Source organism: Diaphorina citri, unplaced genomic scaffold (assembly GCF_000475195.1).
Source record: "Diaphorina citri unplaced genomic scaffold, Diaci psyllid genome assembly version 1.1 scaffold40, whole genome shotgun sequence".
In the NCBI taxonomy this organism is placed as follows: Eukaryota; Metazoa; Arthropoda; class Insecta; order Hemiptera; family Psyllidae; genus Diaphorina; species Diaphorina citri.
Genome location: NW_007377477.1, coordinates 437,165 through 451,253, shown reverse-complemented (window position 1 = coordinate 451,253; position 14,089 = coordinate 437,165). Strand labels below are relative to the sequence as shown.

The following is a 14,089-nucleotide window of genomic DNA, read 5'->3' as shown; positions in this document are numbered from 1 at the left end:
GAACCCCCAAACTCTCACCTGGGTGACTCCATCTCATCGTCCTCGAGTAGATCATCCAGGCTTTCATCCACCATGGTGACATTTCCATCAAACAGCTGATTATAATCCTTACAATCCTTAGCTTCGTCAATAACGCTTTCCTTATCTGCCGCCAGTAGTGTCCACAGGGGCAGAGGAGGTATGGAAGTGATCTCTGCATAGTCCAGGGTTAACTCTTCTGGAATAGCCGTCGTGGAACCTGGGTTAACAGATAGGAAAACAATGTTAAACCGGGTTAACAGATAGGAAAATCTAGCCCTGCACAACACACTACTTGCGCATGACACACATTTTGGGGTTTTGAACACGGGGATCGGAGTTACGATGTTTTGGCTTGAACATGGGGGATGGTAGGTATAATAAAATTGCCCATAGCTAAAAAAAAATAATAAAAAATAATAATAATAAAAACAAACGAACAGACAAACAAACAAAAACAAAATATAAATAAAATGAAACTAATAGTAAATAAATAGAGAGAAACTGGGTGACTCAAACGAGGCCGAAATGTGAAAAGTAAAAATGATGAATAAATTGACAAATTCTTAGTGTAAACAAGAAAATCAATGTCGAAAAATAGGTATCTTTGTATTTACAGGAATACAAACTATAACAACTCGTAACATCATATAGAGAATCTGTGCGGAATTTGAACAAGGTCATTAATTTCTACAATGTACATGGTACTTACCGGAAAATTAATATGGAAAAAATTACAGAAATTTCAAATCAAAAAATACATTGGGTTTTTAGACTAGGAAATACAGTGCAATAGTCCTAAACTAAAATGGACGCAGCACACAAGGGAGGGATCAGGAAGAGACCGCCTTAGGTTAGGGAATGAGAATGACTCCCAGATATGTATGTAGATGGGGGATTGAGGCGAAAGCCAGCGGATGTCCATTGAAACAGTCCACACTACCTCTACAACATCGATTCACCTCGTCAATCCACGGCCGTCGACTATGTGTGGACATAGCTTTAGGAATGTACCCCTTGTAGTTTCAGTAAAATCCCGGTCGCCTCAATCTAGTCCAAATCCAGCTTCTTAAATGACCCGGACATTTCCCCGATTTTGTTCCCATTCCCGGCCGGTCTCAGTGATTCTTTCACTCGCTACAACTTTTACAGCGGATGTCCATTGAAACAGTCCACACTACCTCTACAACATCGATTCACCTCGTCAATCCACGGCCGTCGACTATGTGTGGACATACATAGCTTTAGGAATGTACCCCTTGTAGTTTCAGTAAAATCCCGGTCGCCTCAATCTAGTCCAAATCCAGCTTTTTAAATGACCCGGACATTTCCCCGATTTTGTTCCCATTCCCGGCCGGTCTCAGTGATTCTTTCACCCGCTGCAACTTTTATTTGTCATTGTACCCCTTGTAGTTTCTGTAAAATCCCGATCGCATCGCCTCAATCCAAATCCAGTTTCTTGAACGACCCTGACATTTCCCCGATTTTGTTCCCATTCCCGGCCGGTCTCAGTGATTCTTTCACCCACTGCAACTTTTATTTGTCACTGTACCCCTTGTAGTTTCTGTAAAATCCCGGTCGCATCGCCTCAATCCAAATCCAGTTTCTTGAACGACCCGGACATTTCCCCGATCTTGTTCCCTTTCACGGCCGGTCTCAGTGATTCTTTCACCTGCTGCAACTTTTATTTGTCACTGTACCCCTTGTAGTTTCTGTAAAGTCCCGGTCGCGTCATTCTAATTCAAATCCAGCTTCTTGAACGACCCGGACATTTCCCCGATCTTGTTCCCGATCGCATCGCCTCAATCCAAATCCAGTTTCTTGAACGACCCTGACATTTCCCCGATTTTGTTCCCATTCCCGGCCGGTCTCAGCGATTCTTTCACCCGCTGCAACTTCTCTTCCGCCTGGAAGAACTCCCTATTGTCCAGCATGGTCTGGTAGGTTTCCTTCGTCAGTTCTGCAATGCTTTGACCTGGAATTGTAATGGGAAATGTTTTACTTGACATCCATTTTATCATAGGTACATAATTTACTTTGACCTGTAATTGTAATAGGTGGGGCAATGTTTTATTTGACATCAATTTTATGCTAGGTACATAAGTGGGTTACATAGCAGTAGGAAGAATATTATCGATAATTGAATAGGTAGGTTTATATAAATAGAGAGTTTAGGTATAGGGGGTAAAAGGAGAGGGGGTAAACCGAAAATGAGGTGGAGAGATAAAGTGGAGGGAGGACCTTAGAGAGAAGGGATGGGGAAAAGAGGAAGCATTGGATAGACGGAAATGGAGGAGTAGAATACAAGATGGAAACGCCCACCCCAAATAGAATTGGGAAAAGGTGGAGTAAAAGAAGAAGACGAAGAAATAGTTCAGTAAGTATATCAACCTGTTTATAAACATAGGGTATTAATATGACAATGAAAATTTTTCTAAATGGATGGATACGCTTATATGTTTTGATTTTTTTTTCTTTTTTTTTTTAGCAAGCAGCGCTTCGAGCACGCCGCGGCATTTTTCCTGCTGGCCGGCGCGCTACGGGACGCTATTGAGGTGATTCTGAACAAACTGGAACCATAGGGGCAGAGGAGGTATGGAAGTGATCTCTGCATAGTCCAGGGTTAACTCTTCTGGAATAGCCGTCGTGGAACCTGGGTTAACAAGTTTAAACGGGGTTAACAGAATGTTAAACTGGGTTACCAGAACTGAATAATACAAGCCGAGTGTTATAGTGGAACAAACGTATAAGCAACATAATATTATTATGTTTAAAAATTACTTCATTCAAATAGCAACGTTAAAATTTCATCCAGTTTTCTAATTTGTAACGAAGTCCACCCGCAGTCGGCTAGCCCGCACCGCACACTACTAACATCTAGCCCCGCACACCACTACTCACCTCTCTGTTCAAGCGGACTAGTAGTACCACCAAACCCCACGGACAGGGTGCGGGATCTCGACCAGCCCCGCGCCCTAGACTCCTCATGCGACACGCTTTGGCCGCCCGCAATCATTAAGCCCCGGACCACACACTACTAACATCTAGCCCCGCACCACACGCTACTAACATCTAGCCCCGCACCCAACACTACTCACCTCTCTGTTCCAGCGGACTAGTGGTGCCACCAAACCCGACGGACAGAGTGCGGGATCTCGACCAGCCCCGCGCCCTAGATTCCTCGTCTGACACGCTTTGGCCGCCCGCAATCGGTTACTAACATCTAGCCCCGCACCACACACTACTAACATCTAGCCCCGCACCACACACTACTAACATCTAGCCCCGCACCACACACTACTCACCTCTCTGTTCCAGCGGACTAGTGGTGCCACCGAACCCGACGGACAGGGTGCGGGATCTCGACCAGCCCCGCGCCCTAGATTCCTCGTCCGACACGCTTTGGCCGCCCGCAATCGGCTCGCCCCGCACCACACAGGAAGTGCTGATACATTTCACCAGATGGGCGAGAATGGCTTTGACCCAGCGGATTTTGCCGGAGTTTAGGAGTTCCATGAGCTGCTTTGGATGGTATTGGGGCAGGACGGGGCACGCGATGCGCGACGCCTCGAACAGACCGTAGTCGGGCATGTAGGACTCGACGCCGCTGTTGGCGTCCGCCTGCGCTATGACACCTGGGAATGAACGGGAAATGAAGACTATTAATTTAATTTTCTTTTTTTCTTCGCCTTTTCCCGTGTACGGACGGGATCGGCGTTTTTTATCAGCTCTCTTTGGATGGTATTGGGGCAGGACGGGGCACGCGATGCGCGACGCCTCGAACAGACCGTAGTCGGGCATGTAGGACTCGACGCCGCTGCTGTTGGCGTCCGCCTGCGCTATGACACCTGGGAATGAACGGGAAATGAAGACTATTGATTTAATTTTCTTTTTTTCTTCCCCTTTTCCCGTGTACGGACGGGATCGGCGTTTTTTATCAGCCCCCAATTAGCCCTGAGGTGATTGCTTTTGGGTTGACATTTGGTTTTGGCTACAAAAATTTTACAAGCGGATGTCATTCGCACTCAACCTTTGCTATTTCTTTGGCAAGTGAAATTTCAGGCTGGTAGCCTTCCCGTTTAAAGTCTCCCAGCCAGAAGGTATTTATTAATTTAATATCAATTTAAAAAGCTTTGTTTATACAGTCGGCTAAAACTTAAAAGTCCCATTATGACAAAAGCTTGATTTTCGTAGGAACCTTTTTTCCACGTCTGTTTTCCAATGCAATGAAACAACAGCTACATTCAACTCATCTAGTCTGTATCATAGCATGACCATTATGAACGGGAAATGAAGACTATTAATTTAATTTTCTTTTTTTCTTCGCCTTTTCCCGTGTACGGACGGGATCGGCGTTTTTTATCAGCCCTCAATTAGCCCTGAGGTGATTGCTTTTGGGTTGACATTTGGTTTTGGCTACAAAAATTTTACAAGCGGATGCCATTCGCACTCAACCTTTGCTATTTCTTTGGCAAGGGAAATTTCAGGCTGGTAGCCTTCCTGTTTAAAGTCTCCCAGCCAGAAGGTATTCATTTAATATCAATTTAAAAAGCTTTGCTTATACAGTCGGCTAAGACTTCTTGCTTTTGGGTTGACATTTGGTTTTGGCTACAAAAATTTTACAAGCGGATGTCATTCGCACTCAACCTTTGCTATTTCTTTGGCAAGGGATATTTCAGGCTGGTAGCCTTCCTGTTTAAAGTCTCCCAGCCAGAAGGTATTAATTTAATATCAATTTAAAAAGCTTTGCTTATAGAGTCGGCTAAGACTTATATGGACACTACTGGCGGCAGATAAGGAAAGCGTTATTGACGAAGCTAAGGATTGTAAGGATTATAATCAGCTGTTTGATGGAAATGTCACCATGGTGGATGAAAGCCTGGATGATCTACTCGAGGACGATGAGATGGAGTCACCCAGGTGAGAGTTTAGGGGGTTCGAGACCAGGGGAGAGAAAAAAAAACTTCATCTTCTTACGATAGAGTAAAATGTACCATGTTTATCCTGCTTGTTTTGGATTAGGATTGACAAGCTGGGTCCGTCCCTCCGGGAATTTTTTAGCCCGTAGTTTATTCGATCGTGGTTAAAGAAAAATATGGACACTACTGGCGGCAGATAAGGAAAGCGTTATTGACGAAGCTAAGGATTGTAAGGATTATAATCAGCTGTTTGATGGAAATGTTACCATGGTGGATGAAAGCCTGGATGATCTACTCGAGGACGATGAGATGGAGTCACCCAGGTGAGAGTTTGGGGGTTCGAGACCCGGGGAGAAAGAAAAAAAAACCTTTATCTTCTTACGATAGAGTAAAATGTACCATGTTTATCCTGCTTGTTTTGGATTAGGGCTCAAAATTCTCTAGCTAGCCTAGTTTACTCGCTGTGGGACTTTTTTTGATAGAGGGGATTTTAACAACGCCAATGGAGGTCTTATAAGTCCTGAAATCGAAGAGAAAAAGGGCAGGGTAAGAGATAGCCTGTCGTTCCGAGAACGAACCTTATTTGAGGCTTGATAGAGGTAACTGTAAAAAAGAAGCTTGATAGACGGAACTGTAACTGCTGTGACCTTATCGTCCCGAAAGCGAAGAGAGAAGGAAGACAGGATAGGAGAAAGCAGTCCTTTCCGAGAACGAATTTTATCTCTTTAGAATAAAATTTATCTCGGGAGGGAATCTCATCTTTTGTTTCATTATTTTTAAAAATCTTTCTCTTCTTCTTCTTCTTCGCCTTTTCCCATGTTCAGATGGGGTCGGCGTTTATCGTCGGCCTCTCAATCAGCTTTAGAGTGATCGCTTTGATGCCAACTGGTTTTGGCTAAAAAAAAAAAAAAAATAATAATAATAATAAAAAATAAAAATAAATAAATAAATAAAAATAAAAATCGATGTCAGTACTTTTACGACATGACCTATTCAGTCCTATTCTAACAGGATAAACGAGGTATATTCTATTCTATTCAATTCAATTTTATTTTATTCTATTCTATTTCCAGGTTCTACCAATCCGAACGTGTTTAATTTCTACGTCTACCTACGCACTCATCCGCTGTTGGTTCGCCAACACCTAGCATCCACTCATATGGACAAGAAACACACTGTTGTGCTCTACGGATTCAGCTATGCTACAAGCACCGACAACAAGGCTTCCTCGGATAGACAGGTGAGAGGTCGTGGGTTCAAATCCCGGACAGCGCATTTTTTTTTACTTGTAATGGAAATTTGGGGGACAGGGCTAGCTAGCCCTTTTGTTCATGCCTATTATTTTATATGTACCTATTTGTCTATTTGGTCTTGAGCCACAGACACGATTAGCCCCGTGGTAACGCACTTGCTTGTCATGTAGAAGGTCCCGGGTCCGATCCCTACCATCAACAAAAATTTGCACTCGTATTTCGATTGTAAATATTTCAACGGGTTACTTTCTGGTGTTCTCGTGTTGATCCAGCACCTAAATGGGAAGTATTGTGTCTTCTCGTCCATCTAATGACAGACATACTACGGGATGGCCATGCTACGACACAGACCACACGATTCTAATGTAACAGTTGTTTCATTGTTACGAAATAAAAACGGTGGTGAAACAGTCATCTTTTTAATTTCAAAATAAATGGCGATCATTGGTTAGGTTTATATTAGACATCTGTTGCCGCAAATCACGAGGAATATCACCATTTGATTATCTGTGAGAATAGAAACAGGGTTAGAGGTTGAAATAATCGGACTTCTTCGTCGCCTTTTCCCGTGTACAGACGGGGTCGGCGTTTTTCGTCAGCCTCTCAATCAGCCCTAACTAGGGTGATTGCTTTTGGGCTGACATTTGGTTTTAGCTACAAAATTTTACGAGTGGATGCCCTAATTCTTCAGCAAGGGAAATTTCAGGCTGGTCTACTTCCTGTTTAAGGTCCCCCAGCCAGACCATCTCTCCTTCTTATTTTTCCTGCCCTCTCTTAGTGTCTCACCTAAAATGGGTGGAAGGTGAGGCTGTTTCCGCGCCCAATCCTGAAGACTCTGAATCATCTGTCGGTCCAGGGCTGGATTTTTGGCCAGTTCCTTGTCGATGGACACTTTACACGTAGCTTCTAGTACATCCATGCCTGAGCTCTTGGAAACAACCTAGGAGGACTGTAGACTGGGAATTTATTGGGCCTGTCGAATTGTGTGACTGTTAGTAGATTTTTGGGTGTTAGTAGATTATGTCCGTGTTTGACTGTCACTGAAGAATCTGAGGATGTGAGTTTCTGAAACAGAGAAAACAAGGGTACATAATTATTATCTATGCAGACTAAGCGAGTTAGATCTACCTAGATGTAGTTGAACTAACTAAGATCTTTCTCCTCCTCCTCATTTTGTACTACTTTTTTGTTCTTCGATTTATTTAGCCTTGGAAAGTGAAATGATGTTGGGATATACATTATTAAACTCTGTGTAAAATAACCGAGAGTTAAAAACGTCGACCTCGCACCTTCCGGTCAGTTAGTTTTTACGATACATTTGCAGTAACCTTGCCACAGGATATGTCACAACTACCGAACATTATGTCACTGCATATCATGACCTACGATCTCTTTTAACAGAGTTTAATAATGTATATCACAACATATCATCTCTAGAGATTGCCATAGGCATTAATCCCACCCTTGGTCAAACTTAATTTTCATCATTTCTCATTTTTTTCTTGTCAATTGAATGTACATTTATGTGAAGTTTGGTCAAATTGTGGAATAATAATCTCCAGTCACAGAGTTTAATGTATATCCGCCTTCATTTATTACATGCTTTAATAACACTCTTAGTGTCTCACCTAAAATGGGTGGAAGGTGAGGCTGTTTCCGCGCCCAATCCTGAAGACTCTGAATCATCTGTCGGTCCAGGGCCGGATTTTTGGCCAGTTCCTTGTCGATGGACACTTTACACGTAGCCTCTAGTACATCCATGCCTGAGCTGAGCTTGGAAACAACCTGGGAGGACTAGACTGGGAATTTATTGGGCCTGTCGAATTGTGTGACTGTTAGTAGATTTTTGGATGTTAGTAGATTATGTCCGTGTTTGACTGTCACTGAAGAATCTGAGGATGTGAGTTTCTGAAACAGAGAAAATAAGGGTACATAATTATCATTTATGCAGACTAAGCGAGTTAGATCTACCTAGATGTAGTTGAACTAACGAAGATCTTTCTCCTTCTCCTCCTCATTTTGTACTACTTTTTTGTTCTTCGATTTATTTAGCCTTGGAAAGTGAAATGATGATTTTAAACTCTGTGTAAAATAACCGAGAGTTAAAAACGTCGACCTCGCACCTTCCGGTCAGTTAGTTTTTACGATACATCACTTCGGGTGTGCAGTAACCTTGCCACAGGATATATCACAACTACCGAACATTATGTCACTGCATATCATGACCTACCATCTCTTGTAACAGAGTTTAATAATGTATATCCCAACCATCTCTGAGAATGCCATAGGCATGAATCCCACCCTTGGTCAAACTTAATTTTCATTATTTCTCTCTCTTTTTTTTGTCAATTGAATGTATATTTATGTGAAGTTTGGTCAAATTGTGGAATAATAATCTCCTGTAACAGTTTTTAATGTACCTATATCCGCCTTCATTTATTACATGCTTTAATAACATCTTTGTTGGGATCAAATCTTATAACTTTCAAGCCACTTTTACCTCAGGCCTCTCACCCTGGAATCTCTCGTGATTAGGTGGCCTCCAGTGTGAGCTGTATGAATTTCCTCGGTTTGGATTTTAAGTAGTGCGACGAACTTCAAATATGAAGTTATTATAATTGAGTAGTGTATGATCCGGATATATCATTTGTGGCAAACATTAATGCTTTATTCTGTTGGTCTCGAATTTCTATTTCTTTGATTGTGCCCATTATTTTATCGCCAAATTTTTCCATTATACAGCGCTGAATTCATCAATCGTATCACTCTATATGTATAATTTCGGACAATGACTGATTCATATAACATCTTTGTTTGGATCAAATCTTATAACTTTCAAGCCACTTTTACCCCTGGCCTCTCACCCTGGAATCTCTCGTGATTAGGTGGCCTCCAGTGTGAGTTGTACGAATTTCCTCGGTTTGGATTTTAAGTAGTGCGACGAACTTCAAATATGAAGTTTTGAGTCCAAGTCATGTTTTATTATAATTTAGTAGTGTATGATCCAGATTCCGGATAGGTACATCATTTGTGACAAATATTCATGCTTTATTCTGTTGGTCTCGAATTTCTATTTCTTTGATTGTGCCCATTATTTTGTCGCCAAATTTTCCATTATACAGCGCTGAATTCATCAATCGTATCACTCTATATGTTATAATTTCGGACAATGACTGATTCTAGGGTACCTAAAATATCATTAAACTAAATTAAACAATATTATAATCATAATAGTAACATGATAATAATATGCTTTTGCTTATAAGTCTACTCCTTTGCTTTCCTTTTGCTTGTGCTTATCACACTATTTTATGAACAAAAATTCAGACCTTACCATAAGCTTACAATGTCTTCGCATTAACTCTAGGTGTTAATACGTAGATATTGTAAGGTCATATTTTATACATGTGATTTATACATGTGTGTTTCTACATGTGTGTTTCATTTGTATTCAACCAGAAGCTATCAAATTGTAATGACTTTCATTTAATAGGAGTGAGTTTGGTGATATAAAAAAAAAATAGAAGGGAATAATTCACATGATGAAAATTAAAAATAAAGAGCTTTCTGAGTAAAAAAAAGTTGAACTAACGAAGATCTTTCTCCTCCTCCTCCTCATTTTGTACTAATTTTTTGTTCTTCGATTTATTTAGCCTTGGAAAGTGAAATGATGTTGGGATGTACATTATTATAACGTCTTTGTTTGGATCAAATCTTATAACTTTCAAGCCACTTTTACCCCTGGCCTCTCACCCTGGAATCTCTCGTGATTAGGTGGGCTCCAGCCTCCAGTGTAAGTTGTATGAATTTCCTCGGTTTGGATTTTAAGTAGTGCGACGAACTTCAAATATGAAGTTTTGTAGTTTGAGTCCAAGTCATATTTTATTATAATTTAGTAGTGTATGATCCGGATACATCATTTGTGACAAACATTCATGCTTTATTCTGTTGGTCTCGAATTTCTATTTCTGTGATTGTGCCCATTGTTTTATGGCCAAATTTTCCATTATACAGCGCTGAATTCATCAATCGTATCACTCTATATGTATAATTTCGGACAATGACTGATTCTAGGGTACCTAAACTATCATTAAACTAAATTAAACAATATTATAATCATAATAGTAATGATAATAATGAGTTTAGTTTTATGTAAAATGACATCAATCAGAAATTCATCATGGTCCTCTGCAAGTACTTTTCAACATAATAATGTAGGCGTTAATACGTAGATATTGTAAGGTCATACTAAGCGTCTTGCATACTGCCTGCTATAAATTTATGTCTCTTTTATTTGTATTCATCCAGAAGCTACCGAATTTTAATGAGTTTAATTTGACAGGAGTGAGTTTTGTGATATAATATTATGGTATAGTAAAATCGTCCATAGCTGGAAATAAAAGTGAAATAAAATGAAATTAATGATGGAACGATTATGGATTGATTGATTGATAATAATCCTTAGGTAAAGTAATGAATAAAAAACAGAAAATAGGTGAAAGAAAAGAGGCCAAATTATGAAAAGAAATAAAGTAGGTACAACTTGCCAGAATCTTTGTGTAAACAAGAAAATCAATGTCAAAAATAGATATCTATGTATTTACAGGAATACAAACTATAACAACTCGTAACATCATATAGAGAATCTGTGCGGAATTTGAATAAGGTCATTAATTTCTACAATGTACAATGTACATGGTACTTACCGGAAAATTAATATGGAGAAAATTACGGAAATTTCAAAGCAGAAAATACATTGGGTTTTTAGACTAGGAAATACAGTGCAATAGTCCTAAACTAAAATGGACGCAGCACACAAGGGATCAGGAAGAGACCGCCTTAGGTTAGGGAATGAGAATGACTCCCAGAAATGATCACTTTCTATGATCTTTTCCTCTGATAAGATAGGTTGTCCTTTAAAAGATAGAAAAAAAAACAATGGATTTTGGAGTTGAAACAATCGAGGTTCTACTGTAATAGTAATGATAATGATCATTTAATGACCGATGATATAATTTCATGTTGAGATCACGAGACTCATAGTTCTCTGAATACCGGTATATTAGTACCACATGTCTGTAGTTGGAAGTAATACTATTGGGAAATTGACTATAATTTCTACATTTGAGTCAGTGGTGTGGTTTGCATAGGGAAGCGGTGCTTCACAGCGGTATTGAAACCACTAGCAGATCGGTCTTCTTCTTTTCCTTCGCCTATTCCTGTGTACAGACGGGGTCGGTGTTTTTCGTCAGCCTCTCAATCAGCCCTAATTAGGGTGATTGCAATGATCACTTTCTATGATCTTTTCCTCTGATAAGATAGGTTGTCCTTTAAAAGATAGAAAAAAAAACAATGGATTTTGGAGTTGAAATAATCGAGGTTCTACTGTAATAGTAATAGTAATGATCATTTAATGACCGATGATATAATTTCATGTTGAAATCACGAGACTCATAGTTCTCTGAATACCGGTATATTAGTACCACATGTCTGTAGTTGGAAGTAATACTATTGGGAAATTGACTATAATTTCTACATTTGAGTCAGTGGTGTGGTTTGCATAGGGAAGCGGTGCTTCACAGCGGTATGGAAACCACCAGCAGATCGGTCTTCTTCTTTTCCTTCGCCTATTCCTGTGTACAGACGGGGTCGGCGTTTTTCGTCAGCCTCTCAATCAGCCCCAATTAGGGCGTTTGTTTTGGTCTGACATTTGATTTTGGCTACAAATTTTACGAGTGGATGCCCTTCGCACTCAACCTTGGCTATTTCTTTAGCAAGGGAAATTCAGGCTGGTACCTACTTCCTGTTTAAAGTCTCCCAGTCAGACTAAGCTGGCCGAGTCCCTGTTTAAAGTCCCCCAGCCAGACAATACGGCATTCTGTTTAATATGGGTTTATAGCTTCCCCTTTTGAAAACCTCACGACACACCACTGCAAACGAGTCATAATAGAAATTACAAAATTATACATATGACTCTTTGACCCTGAAAGTCCACATGGTTTTCAAACGATGCGAGTTTCAAGTTTTGCATCACGCCATGCCATGAGGCGAATACTACAAACTACTTAAATACTACATGAGTAGTTCATGTTAGTGATGAAATAAACAGGTGGCAAGTCCTAGAGAACACTACAGATGATGCTTTAATACTACAGATTAGCCATGAGGCGAATACTACAAACTACTTAAATACTACATGAGTAGTTCATGTTAGTGATGAAATAAACAGGTGGCAAGTCCTAGAGAACGCTACAGATGATGCTTTAATACACCCCAAAATGTGTGTCATGCGCAGAAACCAAAACTCGTCGAGCATCGTCACGATCCCCATAAAAAATGCGTTGCGAAATCTGTCTATCGTAACTCCGATCCCCGTGTTCAAATCCCCATAATGTGTGTCATGCGCAGAAACCAAAACTCGTCGAGCATCGTCACGATCCCCAAAAAAAATGCGTTGCGAAATCTGTCTATTGAATATTTATTTATTGTGTTTCAGTATACAATATTGTATGTGCACAAATACATATAAAAAAAAGATACAGAAAAACAATACATAATTATGGTAAATACTGATGAATTTAAATTATGGTCAAACTTTCTTGACTTGGCGGGGCGGAGCGCTACCGCGCTCCTTAATAAATAGTTAATCAGCGGCTGCGATATCACGTCGAAATATCGAGAATTTTGCTAGGGACCTGATGATTAGTTCGAATTATGGAAAGGTATGAATTATTGAAGGTTTGAAAAATCGAGAGTAGACTGTAGTTCTTAAAGGATCACTGAAGTTGAGCAATGTTGAGCGTGGTTAGTATCCGGACGGGTGACCTTATGAGTGATCGCGTGATGTTGGTTTTTCCCGGCCTTATTCAGGCTGGGTGAGGTTAATGGGAGGAGTCGGGTAGCTTGTCGTCGAATGGAGGGTATACCCCGTCACTAAAAACTTTCGCAGTTTTACTGCGACTTTTTTTTCTAGTCCTCAAAACACATAAAAGTAACGTGTTTCAAATCACTCAGCCCTGTAAAAGTGGATCAAAAATTAGTTACAAGACTTGACCCAAAGACATCTCGCGGTAATAAAGAATAATCGAATTTGTTCCAGGTTTACTAGCAGTTCCCAGCTTCAGTACACTCCAATCGCTTCGTAAATCCATCATAGATCATGGAAACACATGTCCTCTCACTCAAAAACACCTGGTAAGTCTGTTGTACATTTTACTAATGGGAAAACTAGCCCGAGCTTATGAGAAAATAATCTTTTTTTAGAAATCCTGGAATGCGACTCCATGATTTGAATCTAATATTTTTTTTTTCCTGGAATCTCTGCATCATTTCAAGACAGGTATGTCTCATAGAGTGACAGGAGGGTGAGGTACTTACATATTTTTCTTTCTATTTCTATCTAGAATAATGCTTGTTGAAGATAGATTAGGTAGGTACTAAAAAAAAAAAAAAAACACTTTAAAATGGTCAATTTAAGGGTGGGTTTCATCAACCTTTTTAGCCCCAACAGCCTGTTAGTCCAACAACCTTGTAAGCCTATACGAATCAAATGGAAACTAACAGGCTAGCTGTTAGCTTAACAGACCTTCTAAAGGCTGGAAAAAAGATGGTGAAATCCAACCAAACAGCAATGTATTCGTACGTTGCAGCAATGTAGTTGCAGCAATGTATTCGTACAACAAGATAGATAATAGGCCTGATATTATAGATAATAGGCCTGATATTATATAGGAAACTTAACATAGGTAGGTATTTTATATAGGTATCATTGTCTGTAATTGCTTATTGTATAATCTTATTATCAATAAAGTGTCGACAATTAATTAAAAAAAAAAAAAAAAAAAAAAAAAAAAAAAAAAAAAAAAAAAGGGGAGGAGAATTTAATTTTTAACGAAAAAA

General features: G+C 39.9%; 1 protein-coding gene and 1 long non-coding RNA gene across 2 annotated transcripts in view; both read right to left on the bottom strand.

Moving 5' to 3' along the window:
* Window positions 1-4,037, bottom strand: part of LOC103513584 (dmX-like protein 1) — a 7,836-nt gene extending 3,799 nt beyond the window's left edge. The window contains exons 1-4 of the mRNA XM_026826430.1: window positions 4,025-4,037; window positions 3,735-3,866; window positions 3,324-3,653; window positions 19-238 (exon numbers count right to left, since the gene is read on the bottom strand). Of these exons, the coding sequence (XP_026682231.1) occupies window positions 19-238; window positions 3,324-3,653; window positions 3,735-3,866; window positions 4,025-4,037 (695 nt within the window). The remainder of the gene's footprint in view (window positions 1-18; window positions 239-3,323; window positions 3,654-3,734; window positions 3,867-4,024) is intronic.
* LOC113469145 lies at window positions 2,621-3,233 on the bottom strand. Its single transcript, XR_003392657.1, has 2 exons — window positions 3,117-3,233; window positions 2,621-2,671 (listed from the first exon to the last, which is right to left on the bottom strand). It is a non-coding gene; the product is annotated as an uncharacterized LOC113469145 (long non-coding RNA).
* Window positions 4,038-14,089: the final 10,052 nt, after the last annotated feature.